Source organism: Periophthalmus magnuspinnatus, chromosome 4 (assembly GCF_009829125.3).
Source record: "Periophthalmus magnuspinnatus isolate fPerMag1 chromosome 4, fPerMag1.2.pri, whole genome shotgun sequence".
NCBI lineage: Eukaryota > Metazoa > Chordata > Actinopteri > Gobiiformes > Gobiidae > Periophthalmus > Periophthalmus magnuspinnatus.
The window spans coordinates 24735430-24763265 of NC_047129.1; the positions used below are offsets into that span (position 1 = coordinate 24735430).

The 27836-nt window shown below is 38.0% G+C and overlaps 1 protein-coding gene across 1 annotated transcript in view; it reads left to right on the forward strand.

Annotated features, from left to right (window-relative positions):
* Positions 1-19063, forward strand: part of brinp3a.1 (bone morphogenetic protein/retinoic acid inducible neural-specific 3a, tandem duplicate 1) — a 169116-nt gene extending 150053 nt beyond the window's left edge. Inside the window, exons 6-7 of the mRNA XM_055221544.1 lie at positions 955-1177; positions 17944-19063. Coding sequence (XP_055077519.1) covers positions 955-1177; positions 17944-19063 — 1343 coding nt within the window. The remainder of the gene's footprint in view (positions 1-954; positions 1178-17943) is intronic.
* The last annotated feature ends 8773 nt before the right edge of the window (positions 19064-27836 follow it).

Consider the following 27836-nt stretch of genomic DNA (forward strand, 5'->3'; position numbering starts at 1 on the left):
GTTGCACGCACGTGTCTTTTAAGGGAAAGTTCTCTGTTTGCATAGATTCACAGTTTGTTTTCATGTTATACTCGGACTCCCGTGTGTATTAAACAGGACGTTAAGTGTTTCAGTCAAATGCAAATCAGAAGCTAGATGAGGCACAAAGCCGGGCCTCCGCTATCGATGTGCAGTGAATTTACGAATGCCGGGCAGCTAAGCGCCCTGCTCGTTAGTGTTGGACAAATGAAATAGATAGAGCTAAACTTACGATTTATTTCCATTCTGTAAGTGTAGGTTTAACAGAAAATCTACAAGTGGAAATTTGAAGAACACTGAAATAAAACATCCCACTAGGGGGCGCTGGCAAACCATGGACCACAGTTTGAGTGGCACTGCTCTATACTAGCAAGACACGCTAGTCACAAAGCCAACATAAAATGACAGTGCAAGGAGCATTATGTCATTTTTCTGATGGGGGGGTCTATCACTTGGTTGTTTCTATAGAGATGTTATTGCTTTGGCTGAAATGTTCCACAGTATTACCTTACCTATTTTGTATGTGTTTTATGACATGTATTCACAGATCTGACCTTTAACATTATATGTGATTCATGATTAAAAACTTCCCTTTTTTGTTGTTGGATTAGTAGCAAAGTGTTAACATCAATCTGTTCTTTGCTTTCCTGTTAAATGTCACATTTTGAGGACATTTCACCATTCAAAAAGGATTGTTTTTTTGTTCATTGCTACGGCAGCAGTCCTAATTCTTCATCATACTGAAAGCTGTGGATAAACATTTTGCGACAGATGTGACAACCACACTTACATCTTGTATATATTTAAATATAAAAAGGATTTTTTTTTCCACAAAAAATAAAATAAAATCATGTATTCTTACTATGAGAAATACTGCACTATTAATGCAAAAAACATTCTCACCTTTCTTCCTTGTCTCTTCCATGTGTCTTCCAGAGGAGTTCCAAAACTTCGTGCGTAAGCTGCCCACGTTCTACGCCCTCAACACGTCGGCCATTCAGTTCTTCTGGAAGTCAGACGCAGCCGTGCACCAGCGCTACCGGCAGCTGGAGGTCAACACCCAGCAGCTCTTGATCAAGGCACGTCGCATCGTTCACAAGCTCTTCACACTGAGCAAGAGGTGCCGCAGCCAGCCCAAGATCGTCATGCTGAGGGAGAGGTGAGAGGCTAACCTGGTCCTATTCTAACTGTATTGAGGTTTTTTTTTTTTTTTGTTTTTTTTTTTTGTAGCTATTAATAATCTTTTTATTATCATCAAAACATCAAAACATTAATCTATATCAGCAAGTCCATAATACATCTCCTCAGAGTTGTTTTGACCAATTCTGTGCTCAAATTTCCACTGCTACATAGTTTACCATCTTTGCTATTGGTTTCTAATCTAATAATTACTCTTCAGTTAGGTAGCTGATGCAAGCTTTGCGCTCTCTTCTGGTGTATTGTATAACTCACTTTTCATGGCAAATATGGTATGGAGGAAATAAAAAAAAAACAAAAAAAAAACACCTTATTTTAAATTGTACTGCTTAACAGGTCTATGTGTCAAAGCAAAAACGTAGGGCTGTGAAATGAATGACATTTGAATTTATTATCAGCCCAAACTATTACAAAAAACGTTACTTAACACAGAAATGACTTGTGCTATGGCTCCCCCATTTGCCCCTCAAAACTATAGACTGTATACGTATATAAATGGACATAGCTAACCTGCTAGCCGCCACGCTCCAAATAGGAAGTGAACGTGGGCGCACTTCCGGCTCCATCAACTCCTTCTGGATCCAATTCACTTTACTTTGGAAAACTGTCGCCCCTCTCTTCCTTACTGCTGCTGTCAATTAACCCATTCTATGTGATCCAGAAGCTTTTATTTTGCTATTATGTCTGTAAATCAAGACATAAACATTAATAACAGACAAATCAGGAGCCTCCTTTCCCTGAAGTCACTCCCATTAGCCTCGATGCGTAACCATTTGACTAAACCCATTTGACTATGCTCTTGAGTCTATGCTCAAACCCACTGATGTCAAATCTATAGTTGCTTTGAAAAATGAATCATAAAATTTCACGAATAAATTATAAATGTCTGCTCTACTGTCTGGTTAATTTTTGATAAAACATAAAAAATGTATTTAAATTATAATGATTTCACTCATGACCCAAAACGTTTGCAATTTTGCTTTTTTTTTTTTGGTCACAGTTTAATCTGGACCTGTCACAATAACTATTTTATCGATTTATTGTTCAATACATGACAGCTGATGGAATAATTTCAGTATTAATCGACAGTAGCACAGTTGGTAGAGCCTTTGCCCACCGATCTGAAAGTTGGAGGTTCGAATCCCGTTCTCAACATGAATATCATTGGTTGAGCGGTCAGATCTACAGGTTGGCGGTGAGATTCCGGCTCCCATAGATGAATACCGTTGTTGAGTCCTTGGACAAGACATTTAACGCACCTTGTCCCCAGTGTCTGCGTGCTTGTGACGGAGTGAGTGGTTTCTTGATATAAAGCAGTTTGAGTGCTTTGAAGGTGAAAAAGCGCTATATAAAAACGACCATTTGCCAGTCAATTGTTGATTTCTGTGACGCACGGATACAAATGACAAAGTCAAATCACTAACGTACTTTTAATCCTGTGTGTTATTTCATTTGTTGCCACGACAGGCCCATCTGGACGCCTCAAAGTTTGCACCCACTTTGACAGATAGTCCAGTGTCCTTTCAGAATTAACGAAGTGTATGATAAAGTTCATCCGCGCACACCTCCATCAGCAGCAGAGGGTGAGAAGCTGCTAAACCACCCCGGCCTCACTCTCACACGGCGCAAGAGGTGTGGACGTATGCTAGGCCAGACCACGCTAACGGGACCACGCTAACAGCCACTAGCTTCTCATGAACCTGTTGAAGCGTGGTGTGAAAAGCACTGTCCATTTACCATACTCTCAGTTTGGCACCTTGTCTCATCCCGGATATTCGAAGCGGACTGATTTTTGCAGTCTTCAAACGTGAAAAACAGAACTATTTCAACTATTTGCAGTGGTCCAAAGTTATTCCTTACTTTCCTTATCCATTCCAAACATCCTAATTATTCCCTGTGATGAGATTATAAGCGTTTCACATCTTTCAAGGACCAGAGAGGAATTTACCGTGACATTTAGGTTGGCAACGATTAGTATTCTAGCAGCACATCCCGATTCTCGGACAATAAAACGTTTCATAATTAGATGCAGACACATCGCAAGAGATATATTTTGACCCCAAGAGCTGCTTATGCAATATATCTGTACTGAGGAACTGAGGAAGACACATTTTCCTCGAATACATGGGAAAAATCTGAGTACGACTGTATTCTGTGTTGCTACAGTCGCTGTCCACCTTCATTTTAAAGCCTTTGAAGACCGTGAGGTGCACATTTTGAGCAGGAAGAAGAGACAGTTTGAAAGAGGTGTGAAGGAGGTAATTTTGGTTAAAAAAGAAAACTCTTCTTTGAGCAGAAATTGCGTGTTACGGTTTAAGCTACCTTCTGTTTACAACTTCTGTCTTTTCAAGCCTTAGTCAAGTGGAAATCAGGTACTCAGCAGCTGTGAGGGAGACGCTGACAGAGCTCACGACAATACTGGGACTGCGGGACGGTGCGGTCGGTAAAGCGTTCAGCTCATAGCAAGAATGTCCTGGATGCCAAGGGGAGGAGACAATTTAGCATTTGTTTGTTTGCTGTAAATATGACAAAGAGAGCTCACCTGAAGGAAGAACTGAGAAGAAAAGGAATACAACAGAAATACACAATTCTAAAGCATTTCTTGCGTTCATCACAAACACATTTGGGAGATAGGATTTAGTCTCTGGTCCACACTTTGGAGCAGTAGAGGTTGGTAAATGCACCTCATCAAGCTGGTGCCAACTGCATTTAAGCAACATAAAAAGAAGAAGAGAAGAAGAAGGTCCTGGGTTCGACTTGATGCATTTTCTCCTCGCGTCCTTGCGTCGTTTCGCTTTGCTCCGGGTGCTTCGTTTTCCTCTGTCACAAAACAGGTGCAATAGGCTCCTTCCCCGCTGGATTCTTAATCTCAGTGGGCCTAATAAGAAAACCAGTAAAGAGTCGCGAGGTAGAGGCCAGTAGAGACCAACAGGGTAGGACAAGCCACAATGAGGCTCACAGGAAAACAAAGGCAGAGCAATTTCATGTTCTCCTCACTTAGGGCAGGACTAATCCAGCTCAGGGCAGTATCAAATCTAGCTTCTCAGGCCAGTTCCAGAGTTGCCCAGTCCTCTTCTTTATACCGACTTTGGGCTTGCAAATGTTTTTTTTTTATTTTTATTTTTTTTTTATGGGGGCTTCTTCCTGTTCGGCACTTTTATGTCACAGGGGTGATCTTTAGACCTTCTTTCAGGACGGTTTCACAATAATAGAGCCACAAAAGACTGAAATACACATAGAAATACAAGCTGCTAACAGTTGACCAACATTTTTTTTATGTTAAATATATATACTTGTCTTAACGGGACCAAAAAGACAGAACTCAGGGAAGTTTTAACAGTGTTTATTTACAAAGATGCAAAAAGGCAAATCAGACGGTGTGTCGGGAGCGAGGAGTTAGCCGTGGTCCGAGGGGAAAGCGTGAGTAGCTGAGTCAGAGACGGGGAGAACATTACCGGTACAGGGAAACAGGGTCGAAGACGGGGGAGCTGAGCTGGTCCAAGGAGCGGGATGTGAACACGCGGACGATCCGGCGCCGAGTGTCGGGTCCTGGCTCCTCTTATCCACCGCAGGTGCAGCTGATTGTGATTGCTTCCAGGTGCGCACGGGAGGAGCCAAGATCTCCGCCCAGCTCCAGGCTCAGACACGTGAGGGAGGAGAAAGGACAACAAACAAGGCAGGACAGACAGGGATCATGACAATACTATGCGCAGCTCATTAGCAACCGTTAAGCAACACACAAAGTTTAAAACATTACTTATGGGTCACTTGTTTTGGGCTTTTTTTTTTTTTCAATGGCCTGGTCACGTGTTGCTCTGTGAAAATCTGGAAACCCTTGCCAGTTCCTTCAGAATGAAAATTACAGTTGCAGTTGAAACGTCTATCTTTACAACATTTTCTTCAATCCACTGCAAGCTACACCAAATCCTATAGGCTAAAACCTGCATCAAAGAATTTCAGTCATTTTATGGATTCAACATTCTACACAAGCCCTTACTGTTTACCGCACGTGCATGAAAAGAAAAGAAATCACTTACTATTCTGTACCTGACACGGAGCACATGAAAAATACAGTCTTCCAACCATTATGCTAATGTTACACACTGGTGCTTTATATTCTACTGAAGGTCTCAAAGAGGTGAGCCCAGACACACCTGAAGACTGCAATCTCCAACGCAGCCCTCCAAGTACACCCGACGAATCAGAACTAGCCTAGTGTGAAATTAAACTTTTTTTTGTGTTTTAAAGAAATGCATCGGTTTTCTTTGAGAGTCCGGGAGTTTAACTAGACTCACATCAAATTGAATACATCCGTTTCATTTCCTTTTGAGTCTTGTATTAGGAAATTGCTGCCCCAAATTGTATTCCTGGAGATTTTCAGCTTGGAGATCAGTAATATTATTCGGGAAACAGATGATCCAACGCAGACGAGATTAACGACTAAAATTAAAGAAGACATATTATGCAAATATATCATGTTATAATTGTTTCATTTTCTCATTTACCCACTCAACGTTGTATTTAGAGTGATTCAGACATGTTTGAGGTTATATATACTCCTGTATTCAAGACGCCGTTGCTCCGATCAACCCCCATTTTCACCGCCAACGATAAACGCCCACCGCTTTGTACTTCGTTCTCCGGTTTTGCTTGTTTAAAATTATATCTTAATCAATTATATCTGGGGCTGACAATGGCACTGAGTCACGATTACGTCTACGATAATGGTCCTAATACCTAAATTGGGCAATACCAAAATATTTCCTACAATTAGCAGACAAAAGAGCAATAAGTCTTCTTTAAAAAGATTTGATTTGCAGACGGGACACACTAGATTATGTTACTTCTAAGTCAATGAATTCCCAAATTAGATGTTCTTTACTTGACCTAGCAATGTGCAAAAAAAGCAATTTCATGACAGCTTTTCCATATAGCTCGCAGCTTTAGCAAACAATTCATTAGCATTTCAATCATCCATTTTTTTTTTTTTTTTCAGTTGGCTGGTGCCATTTGCCCTGGCATAACCCTGTCCTCCGTATCCTCTGAATCCTCTGCTCACAAACCATCAAACTTTGTATCCCGTATCACCGCATCCATAAATCTTCCTCTTGGCCTTCTGTGTGACAGGTCTAACCTTAGCACTTGTCTGCGCATATATTTACCATCTTGTGAGAGTGGCCTGGGGGATATTGGTGTGATAGTTGTGCTTCTTCTTACAGCAGTTGTGTCCTTGGGCAACACATTTGACCGTATTATGTTTGTTTAGTTTTTATTTATTTACATATTTTGGGTATTTTGATTTAAACTAGATAATACAGAGTCCATTATTTACATTTTAATTGTATATTGATCAAAGAAAGACGGAGTAAGTCCATTAACTTCCTGTTCCAAGCTACAGAAGTGATAAGCTCCGCCCCTTCATTATGGTTTTCATTGTAAGAGTGGATATTGATATTGCCGTGACGTGACCGGTCAGCTCATTTAAACAAGTTTTGGTGATGTTTTTCTACCGCTGGAGGCAAAACAACAGCGACATCTCGAGTCCGACTTCTTCAGCACAGTATCCCGTGTGTGAGAGTAAAAAAGCCCCTTCATCCCGGTTTAAAGCCATATGGGCATGTTTCTATATTTCGATTGCCACATTAATCCAGCGACGATGTTTGTGGTCCTCTGTCCAGGTGATGTTTGCTCCGTGTCAGCTCATAATGTGGTTCTCTCTTTTACAATGGTCAAAAAACAAACTAATACTTGGTCCGACAAAAAAGTGTCTATTAAAAAACATATATACTGGGTGGCCCAAAAGTCACTGACACTTTTAAATCTTCAATAGCTCCTATAATTCTTAAGTTATACTCACCAAATTTTAGCAGTAGGTTAAACTGAACCTTCCGAGATTTTTGGCAATATATACGGTTATAATTGTTCACTTACACTTGAACTTATCACTACTTAAATTAGGGGAAGTAAAAATGACCACATTTTTTTATAATGATGTTTTTTTAAGTGTCCACCATTTTTAGTTTCGCACTGAATAGTCCGATCCAACACACTTTGCATAACATTTGAAAGCATTTTGGGGCTTATGGCTCTTATTTGATCCTCGATATTACGTTTTAAGTTGTTTATTGTCTGAGGTTTATTCACAAACACCTTTTCTTTAAGATCTCCCCACAGGAAGAAATCTGGGCTAGTCATGTCTCGGGAGATCACATACTGCCCCCTGTCTTTGAAAACCACTTATTATTCCTTTAATGGCATTTACACTTGGGGCATCTCTGGTATTAAAATGTCGACTGTAACCGCTGTGTTTGTGAATTTGACCCATGTGACTGAAAGTACCACTGTACAATGAGGGTTGGTTCCTCGGTGCTGTATTTGCTCATATTAATGTGTCAAGGGTAGTTCTAAATGCTCTGAAAAAAACAAAACAAATTATAATATTTAGAAACAGAAGAGTTATGATTTTTTTTTTCAACTGTATTATCAGACAACCAGATGAACCTCATTGAACCATGTAGCAGATTTTTAGTAGCATGTTTTTATTGCTGAAAAAATATCTATCAGACAATTGTGAACACAGATATGGAGGTACCTGGAGATATATTTATTTATTTATTTTATTTTTTTTTTTTAATAAAGAAAACTAACATTTCTGAGCAATCAAGCCTCCAAGGCAAGTTAGCACAGGATTATTCAAAACTGAAATCATCATGAACTTTACTCATATTGCCTAAGTACCTTTGTGATGTTCGTACAATTGGCATCACTAAACACTGGCAGCCACTTCTTTGGCAGTTACCCTTAGGGCAGCTGTGGCTTCAGATATTGTTTCTTTAAGTCTGATTCCTTATAATTTATCCTCTAACACATTTTGAAATCCGACATAATCTCCCAAAACTTTTTACGCAAGTTGCCATTGTAAAGTACTCTGCCTAACAAAAACTTCTTGCTTTTCCCAAACAAAATAATTGATAACAGCAAAAACAACATTATTAAATAAACAAAACAAAGAAAAGTTTGTTTGTTTTAGAACTTTATGGCCTGAAAACACATCATTTCTTACAACTCACTGCATGTATGATTCAAACGTGTCCTTATTTGTTCAACTCCAAACGTGGCTTTATTCTATTAGTCATAACTCCGTCCTCTCCTGGTAATACGTCTTTTCTTGCAACCCAGTTCATATTTTTCAGATATTTTTCAGACTTGGCAGGCCTCATGTACTCGGAGTGTTTATGGATTTTGACAGATGACTGAAGCCGAACAGAGACCCAGCATGTATTTTGCTATTGTGAGCAGTAGAGAGAGTAGTGATGTTTTGGACTTTGTAGATGAAGAAAAGACTCTTGGTGGAGTTTGTGGACACTATGAACTTGTTGAGTAAGTAAAAAGTGTAAAATTAAGAACATTTGGCTAAAGACGAATGTAAGTTTTCTTTTCTCCATGGAGATGTTACTTCTTTGTCTGAAACATTCCTCCGTAGCTCATATAAGGCGCTGTACCTGCAAAACAATGTTCCAGTACAATGTATTAGTACATCTGACCAGAAAGAGATACCCCCACATCATACATTCAATACAACATTTCAACAATTTCCAGGAGTTAACAAGAGATTTACAGTTGTATCATTATTCGATTATAGAAATAATGGTATTGCAAATAAGCAACGAAGCAAGGATGAAATATGCAATACTGAAAATAAGTGCATAACTAAATTAAATGAACAATAATAATATAAATAATAGTACTCATACAGAATATAAAAATTGAATAAATAAAAAATAAATTAATAATAAAAACATAATAACAACAACAATAATAATGATAATAATATATTTTATTATTATCATTATCATTATTATTATTATTATTAAAAATATTCAGGTAAAATCAGTCAGTGTTCCCTTCATTCAAAATAATTCAAAAATGGAGTCCAAATCTCGCTGTACCTGTTTTTCACTTAAATTGTGAAAACAGAACTCCATTTTAAATAGTTTGCAGTGGTCCAAAGTTATTCCTCACTTTCTGATGAGTTTATTTTCACAACTTGGCCATGGTGGAGTTTTGCCCTTTATGGTAACGCTAACAACAACGAGCACGCTAACGGCAGGACAGTAAAAACGCTTTATAATTACCATATTTTTCGGACTATAAGTCGCACTTTTTTTTCATAGTTTGGCCGAGGGTGTGACTTACACTCAGATGGAATTTATATGTGAAATACATGATTTTTATTGATTATTATGCATATGGCTGGTGCGACTTATACTCCGGTGCTGGGACAAGTCATTTATTATAAGCACATTATTTATTACTGCGTGAGGTGTCACATCTCCAAGTATCTGACTTTGGATTGACCTGGTTTTGTTAAATTACCCGTTCCCATGGAGATAGATGAGTTTGGTGCCGTACTTTAGAACTTTCCAGGCAAATCACTAACATCACCATGGAGACAAGTAGATGACAAACTCTGCAAAAGTTACTAAAACTTGATACAAATTAACCCTAACCTTGATTCTTTGAACAGTTTGCTAAAAACAAGTTGTGATAATTTTTGTTATGCTTTTGACTTTGTTTACAGTTACATAATTAGCCCAAGGTAATACATATGGCATTTTACACTATAAATAGCATTACTTTTCAAAATGTAATTTGTGCCAAAAGAATTAGGAAGAACATAGAAAGTAAAAGACAGTTTTCTGAATTGTCTGTAGATTTTATTCATCACTTGACCGTTCACGCTGCTATCCTCACTAATAGATTCCTTATTTGACTTCACATCGAGGTATTTTCATTTTGCATATGCATTTTAGCTTGCAGCAATAGCGCATGATTTGTTTGCATAAATATTAATCATTTTACAGTACAGATATCTTTAGGCAGCGCAGTGTACTCACTCCACTCGATCTGCGCCAGTGGAGCGAAAACAGCCCTAAGCGCTAATGTAAACTGTAATATAGCTTACATATAAAGTAATTATGGTAAACACTGTGAATGTATGCTAGTTCTTCGTCACTCTTTGCGGCGTGTCTGTCGGCAACGCAGCTGTTTGGGGAATAAAGCAGAGGAAACCCGCGGCGATCAGCTGTCAGTCAAAACAAGGGCTAACTGCAGATGACATATAGTGACAATTATAGTTAATAATCCGTTATGGAAATTCAGATTCACAAACTTTTACACTGGCATATCTATTTAGTACAACTTAAATAGTGATGTGACGTTCGTGAACAAGTTGGCTCTTTTGAATGGTTCCTTAACGTAAACGACTGGATCCGGATCTCATTTTTTAAAAGAGCCTAATCTTTTTCTTTCAAAATTTTAATGCATTTTTACACTGTTTAACCCTGAACCACCCTAAGAATCCGCACAGAAACCAAGCAGACAACATGAGTGAGAGCTTTGCGACCAAAAAAGCATATTAAATAGTTAGTTTTAAAAATTCTTATGACTGTAGTGCAATGTTTTGTTTAGATCATGCATAATTTGACAGGGTAAACACACACCCACTTTCACTTCATTTTTAAACACGTCTGAGCCTTGGTCATTTCTTTCTGTGATTAGTTTGTAGATAAAATAAGTTCTCAAGTTGGCTAATCTCATATAAATAAATAATAAAAGAGCCAGTTTTTTGAACAGGTCTTTGAAGAGAACGGATCCAAAACATTTAGATCCCACAAAGGAGCTGAAAGTCCCATCACTAAACTTAAATATATTACTTTGTGTAAAAGGCAGGTCTAGCAACAAACGTCTAATCTGTCACATTAGTACTATGTCATTTCCTGGCTCCGTGAAGTTGCTTTGTCTAAAAGGGGTGCTCAGACTTTTTCAGTTTGTGAGCTATGTCTGAAAGATCTACCACCTAATACAAAAATGTTAAACATATATTTATTTGTAAATGTATTATGAATTCTTATTTGTACAGTGCATTTTGATGTACTTTGCACAACCTCATGAGATAATACTGCACAGCACAATTGAACTTCTTACATGTTCATAATTACTTGAATGATGATTACTGCACTGAATAGAATCAGTGAGAGATGCATAGTTCGGGCAGTAGCTTCTGACAGCCAGGAGTAAAATTGCATTTTTCATTTGAAAGCGATAACAGAGATAATCATGTTGATTACGGTTTTGTCTTTTTTTTATAGCCATAAAAATCATGTTACACGAAGTATCAGAGTTTACTGCATTTTTTCACACAACTACTTCTATTTTACACATCCATCTGTATTTTTTTCTTTTACGCATCGAATAAATGACTGGAAAAATCCCTGCAGCACCCGCGCTCTCATTCGTCACCTTCGAGGGACAACAGAGGCAGATTATTGTAATGACGGTAAAATATTTAGAAAGCCCCATGTCTCCACTTTGAGACACCATTTGAATTTACATGAGAGCACGACTGGGCGCGGAGTTACGCTGCTGGAAAGTCCGCAACCTGCTCTATCAGTGACAATAGGATCCGACGCTATAGGGTTAAACTTTTTATGCGTGTGCAGCGCCCATGATGTGACCTAGGGTCAGGTGTAATCTGACTGTTGTCCTGTATATTAGTCATGTGACTGGATGGATGACGGGACGTGATCTACCCAAAATGCCTTCGCGATCGACATAATGAACAGCCCTGGTCTAGAATGATTATATGGTGTTACCTCTCCACAGATATGACCTGTAACTGGTGATATTATTTAGATTATAGTGGTACAATTACTTAAAAAAATAAATAAATAAAAAATGGGTCAACATAAGCAGTTCTCGCTTGGACCAAATTCTGTCATTGTGTCCTTAGGCAAAGTGCATGAGTGATGGTGGTTACAGTAGTGGCTCGACAACCCTATAAAGCACATTACCAGGATAAGGCATTTTTTTTATTATTATTAGAGCAGAAGAGTGGGTCTATTTTTAGTTAAGCCTCATAACTGCATAGCCTGGATCTCCACCTTTGTCCTCTCATGGAAATATGAGCGATGAATGAATGTTGAGTGGAGTGAGTTGACAGTGATCGTGGACAGATTGTAGGACTATTTTTGGAGCTTTGGTCTCGTCTTCTCTCCCTCTTCTCGGTCGCAGTCCCTCCCCCTCCTCCTCTCCCTGCTCCGTCAGACTCCTGATGTCCCGCTGACAGAGGAGGCGTGTCATTTCCTGTGTGCTCCTCTAAGGACCGCCCCCTCACGGCTGAGTCAGGAATGGCTAAATTAAAAACGAGAATTCACCAGGAGTTTTAGAGAAGGGCTCGTCCCAGATGTGCGTGTTACTGCTGTCAGTCTCAGCACTCTGACTATATTTGGTACTGCAAAAGATGAAAAAAAATCAGCCACAAAATAAATTCATTTAAAATGTATTTATGTGTATAGACTGGGGTATTGTAGTGTCTAGTTTATGCTGTGTCAAAGCAATTAACATGGATTTTAAATTTAGTTGTATGTATATTGTACTATCAATTAGCACAATTATTAAAATAAATAAATAAATAAAATAATGCAAATAATAATAATAATAATAATAATAATAATAATAATAATAAAAAATAGTCCCTTGCTCTCACAAAGCTTTTAGCACATCACTTACTTCACTTTAGCACACTTTAAAGCTGTTCTAGTGGCTAATCAGCTCTCATCCCAAAACCTCATATAGTTACTCACATTGATCACGGCTCCAGATTGCAATAAATAAAAATGTTTCATAATTAGATGAAGACAACACCTATCCGTGTGATTTTTGTCACTAAGTTCTTATTTTACAATACACTCCCTGGGGAGAAAAACAGAATGTAGTCATTTATGAGAAACAAGTTGTAAAGCTGTGAAGTTGTTAAAAAAAAAAAAAAATAGAAAAAACTTTACCCGTTTTACCCGTGAACAAGAGGAACTTTGTTCAAAATGCCGTCTGGATGGCAAAACTTCAGTTCAGGTAACAGCGGATTAACTCTTCCCAAACCCTGCTCAGAATATTTCAAACCTCCTTGATCAGAAAACAAGGAGTTCTTAAAGCCACACTGGAACTTTTAGGACCTGGCGAGGCACCCGCGGCAAAACTAAGACCAATACGTCTCCTGATCTGGGTGGAAATGTCTCAAGGAGGCGAGAACATCTTTAAAGTCGACATTTTATATCTCGTATCATCAGTCTGTAATCACCAGACTCTGCTACTTACGCTTCTTGCCTCTCCATAGATCGGACTTGTAAGTTGGCTTGGTCATTGCTTGTCTACATAGAGATAAATTCAATGACATACTGTAGAACATTTCAAGTAAAGCAATAACATCTCCTGGGAGACGAGCAGGCAGCGGGCCCTCCATCAGACATGTTACATAGTGCACCTTTAACTTTCCCTGTGTTTTGAGGAAAAGTTTAAAGTCCTTATTCATTTCAGTGTAAACCAGTAAATATTTAAATCCTCATAAACGACAGAGATTGGAATCTGCATAATCTGGTATTCGCACAAAATCAAATATGAACCTTATTATAATTAAAACAACTTGGAGATCAGAACTGACCTTTTTTTTATCTTTACGCATTTTAAAGGGCAGATGTTTAAAACTATTTTCTGATCTATCTTTATATATAAATGGACATAGCTAACGCACTAGCTGCCACATTCCAAATAGGAAGTGAGTGTGGACGCGCTTCTGGCTCCAATTCACTTTAAATTGAAAAAAATTGCCACCCCTCTCTCTGTGATTGCTGCAGTGAGTCTTATCAATTTGGTCTTAAAATGTTCATATTAACCCGATCTACATGATCCTGGTATTTATTTATTTTGCTATTGTGTCACTAAATGAAGATATGAACATTAATAACAGACAAATCAGTTGCCTTCTTTCCCCGAGGTCGCTCCCACTAGCTTAGCAACAACTTTGTTCCAGATTGGCTCTTTGGTTGCTATGATACTCGCGGTCAGAATTCCATATATGGAACTCAGCGCCAAATAATGTTGTTTCCTCATTACAATCAGACCTGGAGTTGTGTTTTGTTTCATTCACACATTTTACGCACAAACTGATTATTAAGGCTGTGTTCTTGTCTTAACGACTGGCCAAAGAGACAGAACTTGGGGAAAAGTTTAACAATGTTTATTAACAGTTTTAAATGTGCAAATGAAGGTAGAGAGTCGAGAGCGGGGTGTTTGCCGTGGTCCAGGAGTAGAGCGTTGAGCAGCGGGGTCTGAGACGAGGTGAGCAGTACCGGTAGAGGTGAGCTGGGTCAGAAAAGGTGAGGTTCGTACCAGTCGTGGAGAGCTGGGTCGGAGACAGAGGAGCTGAGAAGGCAAAAAGTCTGGACGGACTCGGATCATGACAGTCCTCAAATAGAAAACACTCTGTTCCACCTTGTGATGTCATGTGATAACACCGGAAGTGCTCCACAGTGTTTTTTAAACTCCTTGGACCTTCACTAGAATCATTTGGATCATTTCAGCCCTGGAATTGCCAATTTCTACTGAAGAAAAGGTAAAATGAGCTGTTAACTTAAACTACTGCTTCATGACATCACAAGGTGGAACAGAGCATTTTGAGCTTAGGAGATGTGGATAGCCTCAGACATGTGTAAATGAAACAAAACACAACTTTGGATACGTTTTTGATGAGCTAACAACATTCTAACGTGACTAAAAGTTCACATGAGTCCATTTTGAATAATATAGGACCTTTGTGCAATTACTTTTAATTGCTAGTCTTGCTCTATCAACCGCCCTGTCTTCCTTTGAAAAATCCGTGAAGGCGCTGTACTTTCAAATTCTGCATAAATCTTCACAAAATAACTCATGCAAACATATTTACACAATTCTTCAGTGACTTTTGTGTATTCATTCTTTTGATCTGATTTTCTCTCCGTCTGCTCAAATCTCCCACAGCTCGCACACCCACGGCGCTGCCTGCTTCCTCTTATTTACCGCAACAAATGTTTGGACAAATGTTATTTTCGCCTTAAAAAATATGCCGGGGTATTTCAGATTGTCTTGTTCTTTCCAAATGAATTTAGCATCTGCATATGTCTTCCGACTGCTAATGCGGCTAAACGGGTGAGCTGATTCTAAAGATGGCAGACATGGGCACAAACAAAGCGTGCGGTGATTCGCGGAGTTCAATTCTAGACGCGATGCCCATATGCTAAATCCTCGCCGTCTCTGGAATTTTGATTTATAGTTAGAGCGGAATAAATGAGGCAGCCAGATGCATTGCTTATTCAGTGGGTGAGAGACTAGAATATATTGTGTAAAGTGGGACTGTAGAAGGCCGTAAAGGAGGTAGAGTTTGACGGAGTGGACTTGCAAAAGAGAATTGATGTAAAACAGCAGTGTCTAAATGTAATACACATTTTTAAATTTTAAATATTTGGAGTCAAAATGTTTCTTGATTCGAAAAGTTTAAGGTCTATACTGTGTCTCATTTCAAGATGCCCCTTTGGTTATGCTGTTTTATGTCAAGCTAAATTATGAGCTAATACAGCAAGAGCATGTTTTTGTTTTCTTTTTTTTAATTTACCAATTAAAGGTCTAGACACAGTCATCCATTCATCTTCTTCCGCTTATTTGGGCACGGGTCACGGGGGCAGCAGTGTAAGCAGGGACTCCCAGACTTCCCTCACCCCGGACACACCTCTAGGTCCACCGGTGGGACCCCTAGGCCACCTCAGCTGGGTCCTGTCAAAGTGGAGGAGCAGCGTCTCTACTCCAAGCTCCTCCTGTGTGACTGAGCTCCTCACTCTATATCTAAGGGAGCGTCCAGCCACACTATAGAGGAAACTCATTTTGACCGCTTGTATCTTGTCCTTTCGGTCATTACCCAAAGCTCATGAACATAGGTGAGGGTAGGAACGTAGATTGAACAGTAAATCAAGAGCTTTGTCTCAGTTTTTCATCTTTCTTTTATTTTCATGACTATTTCCATTGTAGATTCTCACTGAAAGCATGTAAATTATGAGTGAACACAATATAGAAGGTAGCAAACAAAAAGTGTGAAACAACTCTAAACATGTTTTATATTTTAGATTCTTCAAAGTAACCTGGCTTTGCTCTGATGAAATGAAAACCATTTCAGGAGACTTCATCATGAAGATCACTGAGAGAAGGCCAAGGTTTTGCAGTGCTGTCACAAAACAAAGGGTTGCTACTTTGAGGAATCTGTGCTTAAACTATAAAGCATATTTAGATCTATTTAACTTCTTTCTTTGAGACATAATTCCAGTGAATATATGATACAGAGGAGAAAGAGTGAATGTACAGTACCAGTCAAAAGTTTGGATGCGTCCTTTCATTCAGTGTTTTTGTTTTCAGGTTTACTACTTTTTACATTTTATTTACATATCAAAGAGTAAATAAACTAAATATTTTGTGTATATTTTATGATGCAGGAGAAGGATGTAGGATGCTAGAGATTAGAGCTAAAAAAATAACGTACTTTGTATTATGTGTAAATTGTAATTGCAATTGTTTGGCATGAATGGTTATCCTTGAAAACTTTTGAACAGAACTCTTTAGTGTCATTGTATAAAAACATGTGAGACAGTTTGACAAATGTGTCATTCTTCACAAAATATGTAACATTCATCAGATCTCTCACATTCTTATTTTTGCTGTGGTTTCTGTCTTGTCTAAGCAGTGGGTGTACTTTTCATGTGTTTTCTTTTTTTATATATATATATTTGGAATGCCACATTGACATCTGTGGCTCATAACTATGAGTTTGAAAACTGTTTTGGAGAAAATGTCAAAGTTCTGAAGCCACAGTTCAACTTCTTTACATTGTTCTTACTCAGAGGTGGAGTGGAGCTATGAAATTTATAATATTGGGCTTATTACAAAAAGTTCTTTATTTACAATACATCATTTACATCAATATAATGCATTATTTACATCTAATAATCAGCTGAACCCACTGTTGCTCTGGACAGGGCAGCTTTTTGTGAATTGTTATTTTAAAAGATGAAATATTAAAATATAGCCTACTTTGAATCAAATAAAGATCCTTACATAAATAGTATGAAATACAGTTTGTACCATAGACCTGTCCTGATAATACTGTTCTGACTGTTCAATAAATAATACTTGGAACAATATTTTTGTTTCAATACAATACGATTTCAGCTGCAGAAGGTTAAAAAGTCACTTTATTACTCAATTATAGATACTAACTAACTACTAGTGATTCATTTGGCTTTATAGTTTTTGCATGCCATGTTTTATATACGATATTATACATTTAGAGTTATCGTGACAAGGGCTGAACATAGTTTCAATATTATAGTCATATTTTTTGTTGTAGGAATATACTGCAGTATTCCATTTTTTATTTTTATTTAATTCAGTAAAAACACTGTTATTGAAATACTTACCGTATGTTACTTAGCACCAGCCAAAAAATGCATAATAATGAAGAAAAAATCATAAATAAGATGCACTGGACTATAAGTCACATTTTTGGGAGAAATTTATTTTATAAAATTCGAGACCAAGAACAGACAAGGCAAGTTATAATAATAACAATAAAAAACAGGCTGAATATCAGTACGTGCCGTACTGATATTCAGCCTGTTTTTAAAGCCTGTTTTGTTAAAGTAAACAAAGTTAACAAAGCTAAAGTAACACATTTATTTTTATTCATCTACATGAAGCATAGACAGAACTGAACACATGTTTGGTATGTGCATCTTAGAGCCCGGAAAATGCGGTACTTACTTTTGTGTCTTTTTCCTCTTTAACCTCACCTCTCGCTCTTCTCTCTTCCAGACCCTTCAGCTACTGGCTCCACTACATCCTCTCCATCATGTACTGCAGTGAGAACAACCACATCGGCTCCTACCTGGAAGAAACCAAGTCCTGCTCCTGCCCGTATGAACACCCGCCCTGCCAAGGCATCATCCCCTGCACCGTAGGCGAGGGGACCGCCTGCGCCTCCTGCTCCTACGAAAACCGCTCCCGATGCGCCTCTTGCAACCAGGGCTACATGCTAAGCCAGGGGGTCTGCCGAAATGAGGTACCGGACTCCACCGACCACTACATCGGATTTGAGACGGACTTGCAAGACATGGAGATGCGCTTCTTGCTTCAAAAACGGGACAATCGCATTAGTATCCACGGGATTTTTGTCAGCAATGACGTACGGCTAAACAACTGGTTCGATCCGTCATGGCGAAAGAGGATGTTACTGACGCTGAAAAGCAACAAGTACAAATCTAATCATGTGCACATGCTTTTGGGAATGTCGTTGCAAGTTTGCCTTACGAAGAACACGACGCTGGACCCTGTCATGTCCGTGTATATAAATCCTTTCGGAGGTAGCCATTCGGAAAGTTGGATCATGCCCATTGACCAGACGCCGGACTATCCAACGTGGGAGAGGACTAAATTAGACGTACCGTACGATTGTTACAACTGGACTTTGACATTAGGGAATAAATGGAAAACGTTTTTTGAAACCGTGCATTTTTACCTACGAAGTCGCGTCAAGGGACCATCGCCCAATGGCAACGGGACGATATATTATGAACCGTTGGAGTACATCGAACCAGGTCGCAATCTCGGATATATGAAAATCAATAGCATCCAAGTCTACGGTTACAGTATGCATTTCGATCCGGAGGCGATACAAGATTTGATTTTGCAGTTGGACTACCCGTACACTCAGGGATCTCAGGACTCCGCACTTTTGCAACTTTTGGAAATCCGCGACCGGGTGAATCGACTGTCGCCGCCCGGTTCGCAAACGTTGGACCTTTTTTCGTGTCTTTTGCGGCACAGACTGAAACTTTCCACTACAGATGTGGCGCGGATCCAGGCAGCGCTGCAGACTTTCAGTGCCAAACAGCCCAACTCGATTGAATACGAAACAACCAAATTATGTAGCTAATCAGCGGATGGCGTGCGGACCCGTAAACAGATGGTGTGGCGATCACATATGCCTGAGAAGGGAGCGGCGTTTAAAGTGGTCCAATTGGATGGAATATTATAGAGTGCTAATTGTATATCAAGGCAGTACTGTCCCATTTTGTCAAAACAAAGCAAGAGATTTAGTATTTGTCAGTGGAACAATGAGCCTATTGAAACATTTTAGCATAGCCACAAGCAACTTTCCATTGACTTTTTATGTCTGTTTATTACATGTCTAGTAGTATGATTTAAATGTGTCGCTATTACTTTTTTTTTTTTTTTTGGTTTTGTTTTTTTATTAGAAACACAATTTTTTAGGGGAAAAAACAAAAAAACAAAAAACATTGTTATTATACCTTTCATACTATGTGTTTTTATTTGACTATTTGTACACACCTTAGCCTTGACTAGAGCGATATTGTGATTTTTATATATTTATTTTCCCCCCTCATATTTATCAATCGTAATTTTGAAATCGATTATATAATTTTTCTCATTGTAACAAATAAAACCCCTTTATCTTATAATTGACACTTTGAAACAATTGTAATTTGATTTAAATAGCTTTGATTAATTAACCCTACATAAGTATTTAACATTGTACTTGGGATATATGTACGTATTTGAAAACGACTAAAGGCCACTAGCAAACAGAGCTCCAACTGTTTACTGAGAAGGCGTATTTAAATCAGTCTAACAGCAGTGGCCGCTAGTATTGAGATTCGTTTGCTGCTGAATGAAGGTTGAAATGATTTAAATTCATATGAAGGTTTGTGCACTTTAAAAACATAGAGGAGTCCACAGAATTAGAATTAAAGGATTAGTCCAGTTGATGTCAAGAGGTAAGGGCAAGTATTTTGAGATCTCAAGAAGGACAGCCAAAATGCAATAGGCCTACTTAAACACGCACAAATGAAAACTAGTTGGCTATTTGGTCGTAAAGCAACATTTTAACAGCAACTTTAGTCATTGATTCGACAACTATCGCTCGATCTACATGTCGTTACACTTTTACTCACCATCTGCATTAAGAAAACTCTAAATAAACTTAACTTATACTGGACAAATCTTATTTCTAAGGTTAATTAACATGCACCAGTTTAGCATAAGTTGACAAAATGGGACAGTATTAATAGACCCTTTAACATTATGTAAACAAAACATCTGAAATTCTGTAACTAGGCAACCGGAGGCAAAAGTGAAATGGAGCATAATGCGATTTCAATGGAGAACCTTGCATGAACCACAGAATGTCACGGAATTTGAAAAAGCAATGGTTTTGGCAAATGAGAACCACTCAGATACACATTAAAGGTATCAAAGCCTAATTTAAAGACATTTACAGTTATATTTTGTATTATGTGTTTATTTAATACTGCATTGAAACAGACAATAGACATTTGGCGAAATCCAGTTTTTGGGGTTTTACTGGGCAAATACCTACAGAAATGGTCTTTTTGTGAATCTCAAATACAAATTAAAGTCTAGAAAATAACACTTTCCAATAGGACAATACACAGAAATACATTTTAACACAGGAAATGTAACAACGTTGCTTGGTTCTTTTGGTTATAAAGACTTTAAACCATTATCATTTAGATCAGATGTCAGTTTTTCAGTCAAAATGTTTCACACTTCACTTCATTTTGCCTCCAGTCGACTCCATTAAGGAATTTTTAACATTATTTTAAAGGATCTATTGAATTTCCCTTAACATGAGTGGTTGGTTTTGGCGCTGCACTAGAGGCATTTTCTGAACAGTTGACGTGGACCTCGAGTAGATTTGAGACTCCCATGTCAAGTTTCGTATGGATTTGTACAACATTGTAAAATTACGAAGGGTCTCACCAAACTTGCCTCATTTTTTTCCTTTTTATTTGATATTTTCTCTTCAAAAAATAATGTCACTATTTCGCCCATACGCTGCCATATGTAGATTGCACAACTCTGGCTCACTGCGGCTTCGCAAAAGAACTATACGCAATTTCCAGATCATTGTTAGTATTAGCATTAGCAGTAGCATGTTTAAGTTGCTTTTTTTCATAGCAGTTTCTTTCTAGATGCAGAAACGCCATTGCTAATTCAGTGCCCCTATACCTTTAACGTGGGTAATTATAAGGCACACTAGCTTCAACAGTAATAGCTCTCTTTTTAAATGCGTATTATACATTTTTGTAATAAATAAAAATACTCTAATGAAATATTGTACCACGGCTGAAGCGCGAGTACGACCATGATCACGTTACACGTTACATGTGCTTTTATTTTTATAATCCTGTCGTTTGTGAGAGAAAAAGTTACAAAAACACTGTCTATAAAATGTATAATACAGTTTGTTAATACACTAAATAAATACATTTTTATGTGTGGTCTATAAAATCTGTGGTCTTGATTAATGTGATTTCTGGAATGTTTTAAGTTAAATTTATTAGGACAGTGCACATTAATGAACATTTCTGTAGCTGTAAGGCAAATTTTCAACCTTAGTCCCTGGGCAAGGTGTAAAAATGTCCGCAACAGAAAGCAAACACTATTACCTGGGATCTAGAATACACACTTCAATAATTTGCGAAGATGTGAGTCTGATCACCAGTGAATCCCCATAATTCAGGCGTGATTGACAGCTGGACTGGCCAATCAGTGACATGCGTGATCCTTCTGTATCAAAACAAATATGGCTGCTCACGAGGAAAAAAGAAAGGAAAAAAGTATCGCAAGGGACAGAAAAACATAGATTTCTGCAGAATCTGGAGAACTCTCCTAATCTGAGGTGATAGATTTGATTCATTCAAAATGATCCTTGTCTGTGTAGATTTATGTCTCAGTCCCCCATTCCAGTTTGAACAGGAATACATAAATGAATTAATTAAATAATACAACAAAAAAAATAAAAATAAATAAAAAAATCACAGGATGAAAGAAAAAAACAAGCAAAAACTTAACTATTCTATGTGTTTGATTACACCAAAAACACAGTTGTCAGTCTTGATGGTAAAAATAAATAAGTAAATACACGAAAACAAAACAGAAAAAACCCCATAAAGAAGTAATATTCAAAAGCCACCTGTTGTGCCTGGAATGTTTTGCATTATGGCATTTTATCTGTTTAATTTTTGGTGTTTCATTGCTCAGAAAAACCTTGAAAAATGAATTCTTCCTGTGAGTGGGACTGCTCCACATAGAGTGTCTGACCTGTAACTGCCACCTGCTTGTCTCCGGATAAATGAATTGGCTCTGTGCACAATGGCAGCCGGCTAGTTCCAATCAGAGGGACAGTCAGCGACCATTTCCTGTGTAATGCAATGTCTGTGAGGTTTTTGCCGAGTCGCGCTAGAATCAATAAAGCCTGACAGATCAGGCAGTGGACAGGGAGCTGTGGGTGGATGTCACTGACAATATGTTAAATACTTTGCAAATGAGAAGAAAACTTCACCGGAGGGCACTTCAGCTTTTAGAAAGGTGCGTCTTTGTGTGTCGACTTGGCAAAACCCTCATAGACATTATATTACACCAGACATGCCCACGCTGACTGTCCCTCTAATTGGAACTAGTCGGCTGCCATTGTGCACAGAGCCAATTGATACTTTGCTGTGACATCACTGTGAGTGTTCTGCATGTATGTATGCCTATGGCAGAATGTTCTGCAGTTACCATGGTGACACAATCCACACATTATCAAACACAGCCAAAAAAGCTTTAAAATAATCTCAGAACTCAAGAAAAAATACAAACTTAATTTAAACAACACATTTTCAGGAGCCTGTGACCAACACAAGAACTCGTGGTTTAGGTGTTTGATGTTCAATAAATTATGTGAGTGTGATTAACTGAAAAAATATATATATATATATAAGTTGGTTAATGTTAGCTAGCTTGTGACTTGGGACTATTGGCTTTTAATGGAGACTTGTTTAACAGCACAAATCATCTTGCCTGATGTAGTTCCAGTCCAGTCACTTCTTCTTTTTTTTTTTTTTTTTTTTTTTTAACACAATCTGATCAAAAATATCAGATTAAAGCCTTACTTGAGTAACAGAGCTTCAGACAGGTTAGTGCCTCCAGTTAGCATCACACCTCCAGGGAATGTTCATGACAGCTGCAAAGAGTCAATAACATTGGAACATTCCAGACAACGCAATATTAACAAGCCGATACTGAAGAATATATACTGGAAAACCTTCATTAAAATGTAGAGCCTTGTTTCCACTGGTTCACTTTGGAGCGGATCAGTTCGGGCCGCAAGAGTCTCCACTGTCTAAAGTGAACTGGACCACCCCGTTTGAGGGATCCGAAGCGGACCCTGGAGGGAGGCAAGGTGCAGATATGCAAAATAATAATCTCTTACCAAATGCTGACGTTATGCTGTATTTCCAGTTACGGCAACTTTATATGTTGAGCCAATATACGTTGCAAAAAAGCATGAATGCAGTAGCTGTTTCCTGTTTATCGATGAACACCACTCGCATGTATCAATAAACAGCGTCCAAAGATTGATAATATAATATTTCCAGTGTGTAATGCATCTAACATGAGCCAAATCCAATGCATTACATGAAGAGACGCAACAATGTGGTGCAGAAACTCAGAGAAATGAAATAAATATAGAAAAATCTGACGATAAACAAGTAATTTTATATTTACGCTAGCTTCAGTCATGTCTCACAAACAAAACGTTTTTTTGTGAATTGCTGAAATCAGCCTTATAATTACGAGTATAATTGTGTGCTCGGGGCATGGAAACACAAGTCGACTGGAGGGAGCCACACCAAACAGACCCGCTACCAGTTGGGCTTATTCTGTAATGGCCCAATCAGAGTACTGTATTCTGAATATATTACAGTCTGAATACTGAAAATAGTGAAAAATGGTAGTCAGAATAGATATTTTTGGTACATGTGCAGTATTCAGTTACTTCCCAACACTAACCCTGCGTCAGAAAACATTACGCAGTGCCCGTTTAAGTCTTTGCATACATAAAAATAAAGAAAATCATGAGAACATTTTGCAACAGCTGCTTCTTTCACAGGTAAACAGCAATATAATAAAAATGACATTGACTGGTTACTTCTTGCAATTAAATCCAGTGTTTTCATCGTAGTCTACAATAAAACACAGTGCACATTTAAACAAGGTCAATGCTACAAGGCCACATCACTTTTGTGTTTGATAGTCCTCATTTATCTTCTTATAATGGAGCAAAAGTCTTGGTTATTTCATGAATACCTTTGGTCGAACAAAACGACTCTTACCTCACCGCTCAATACCTTTCCAGGCCATTCATCGGTGGATTTGAATAATACTTTTACACGCACTTTTCATAACCCAGACTATTTTCGCTGCTGCCAATTAACTTAATAGCTTTAAAAAGGTGGAGTATTTACACTTGAAGCCTCTCAGAATAAATTGACCAATGCATTGTAAAGTAATTTCAGGATGTGTTTGCTGTAATCTACCAATTTAGTCTAGAATAGGGCTGCACGATTTGGAAAAAATATCAAATAGCGAATTTTCGGAGAAGCAAGGTGTTTGCGATTCGATTTACAATGTACAAATTTTAAAAAACATCCATAAGAATTGACAAAAAAGACTGGAATATGAACTGGCAAACCAATATACAAGAAATGCATCATATTTCAGAACATTTGTGCAGTTCTGATGCTTAAAAGAGGATATTTATGTTTGCGGAGGAAAATTATGAAATTATAGTACTTAAAAAATTGCTGTCTGATTTGCTTAATGCGTCCATTCATAGTGCAAATTCAATTGGATCGCAGTGCAAGTTTGGGGATCTTCATTAACATATCTTTTTGCAGAGCAGTGCAAATAAAAATAAAATATGTGAGGAACTGGCATATTTTTCTGAGAGGGTACGTTCGTTTCTCTCATCAAGTTAAATAGACACTGTATTATTTGTGGTATAAATAGTAGGCAGGTATGTTTTTCTCTTTACGAGTTGGCAAAGAGCTCTTTTTCAAATATCTGTGAATGAAATTAAACACAGCCCCAGGTACCTTCACATTGAAAATTACTTTTGGATGACAGTTGAAACGTCTTGTTCAAAAATATTGTCCTGATGACATTGTTTGGGATCCAAAATACACTTTGCCAATACTTTATAAAGACGTGAGTTCAGATGGGTATGACTGGGTGGATGAGCCAATTAGGGACAACTACAATCTGTCCGTATCAAAACAAATATGGCTGATAACATGGAAATAAAGAAGAAAATATCACACAGGACTGAAAAAACTGTATTTCTACAGAATCAATGAGCGAAGCACTAAACTCTCTTAATCTGAGGTGAGAGAACTAGGATTTTGTTCAAAATGATAGATGACCAATGAGCTCCTTCGTTTCACCTGCGTCACTGAAATAAAGAAATCTGATTGGACGGTTGTGTTTGAGCCATACGGAGTGGTGACCAGGCTGATATCCCTCTGTAAAACAAATACAGATACAGGACTTGGAATTCAAACTAAAATAGATAAATAGTATTCCAGCATCGTTTAGAACACATGTGTCAAACTCAAGGCCAAATGCGGCCCGCCACGTCATTTTATGTGGCCCGCGAGAAGATAAATTAAAAGGCATGGCTGTCATTTTAAAATTAGTCTATACTGCTTTAATGTGTGCACTGACAATAAACTAATGAGATTTTCCCAGCAAGTGGAACTGAGAAATATTTGCAAATAATCATCACAAAATGTTCATGAAGAGGAAAATTGTTGGCATGGAAGGAGGTCGACATTTAGACACCAAACATGGAGCTAAGTATGCAAAAGTTAGTCCGCAAGAAAAATAGCAAATTGTCTAATAATTAAAAGGCTGTAAAAGGCTGTATTTGAAGCAGAGCTGAAGGTCTGTGAGCAGGTGTGTCCTGACCAGATACACACTTTTTAAAATGTCAGTTTATCACAGAAACCGTTATTTAACAAGTTAAAAAGTAATTACATTTATTTTACATGACATTCGGTTACATTTAGTGATATTTAAACTGCCACACAGTCACATCTGGCCCTTGATGGCGGCCATTTTGCTGATGTGGCCCTCGGTGAAAATGAGTTTGACGTCCCTGGTTTAGAAGAATGAGTTTTTTATATTACCTGGTATTATCTGGCATTATAGGGTGGGTTAAATGCACATGCCAAATTTCTCTGCTGGGACAATAAAGGCTAACCTGTAACTGCATTGGTTAACCTGACAATTTCTATTAGTGACTAGACCCAAACTCACTATATTACATGTTATGTCATCTCAAACCTAGTAATATTTCAAAACTAAACCTGTATTAAACCAGAAAAAAACCTGAGGCCGTATTACAAAGCTTTATTAGAGGATTAGTGAGATAACTTCGGGGTTAACCCTGGTTTAGCCGTACTGCAAAGCTGGAACACTTTCTACTGGGGCAGGTCTCTATGGTAACATGCCCTGAACTCATAACCCGCCCCGGACAAGGTTAAATTCCTGAATCAGATAAGAAGACAACTCTTTGACCAATCAGAGACAAGAATCCAGATGCTGCAAGCCAAATGAGAGGCCGAAGAGCGAGAAGAGGGAGCACGGAGATAGGGTGCTTTTTTTTTTTTATATTAGTGCTCATGGATTTCTAATAAGGAATCAAACAAACAGGTTATACTTATAGAGAGAATGTGCTTATTATTTAATCATATTTCAATAGATTGCAATAAATACTTGTTAAAATCTTTAAAGAATGAAACAGAATGTAATAGTCGACATTTGTATGAGGCTGTATGTTTTTCTACCCTGCTTGACACAGACACGTGCTGTTCATGAGGTGTATGATGTTATTCGTGGCTTTAGAACATATTGGTCAACTGACACTGACCCCGCCCCTGTTCTGTAAATGTCCAGGCTACATTCAGAAAATCCAGGGTTGATAGAGCGAGGTGTGAATGTACTTGGTAGTGCAATTTATCCAGAAACACTCATATCTGGCTTTGTTTGTCCGGGTAAGAGAAATAGTGATGAGACTTTCGGCTCTTTTATGGGATTCAGATCTTTTTGCATCTGTTCCTTTCAAAAAGCATTTCAAAAGACTGGTTCTTTTATTATTTATATATGACAAAAAACAATGTGAGAACTAATTTTACCAACAAACAAAGGCTAAGATCTCTTTAAAACGGTTCAAACTGACAATGGGACTGTGTTTATCCTTTGACATTTTGCATGATTGAAATTAAATGTTGTACTAAATAATAATAATAGTTGTGGAAATTATATTTTGATGAATAATAATGCATTTGCAAAGCCTGGTGAGTTATGAAATACAAAAAGCTTTATTTTTCGTTACAACAGATAGGACCAGGCCTAGACCTGCCCTGGCCACCGACTGGCAGCCTTGTGGCGCCCCAAACAAGTCTGTCAGAATCAGAATCCTTTTATTGCCATCGTTTGTGAACACAGTTCACAAACTAGGAACTTATTTTGGTGATAAAGTGCAACATAAAACATGAACCACACTGAATAAATACAAATACAAATAAGGGCATGCACGAAGTTAAAAAAAAGATATGCTTAAAAATCAAATAATATACTTAAAGGTAGAAAATATATACAACAGCAACATCAGAACAACAGTGCAAACATGACTTAAAGTGACCGGTGTTATAAAGTGTCCAGTTTTGTGCAAATATTATAAAGTGTTCATGAGACAAACGGCAGAGGGGAAGAAACTGTTCTTATGACGAGAGGTGTCAGAGCATCTGCCCCAAACAAGTCTCTGTCAGAGCATC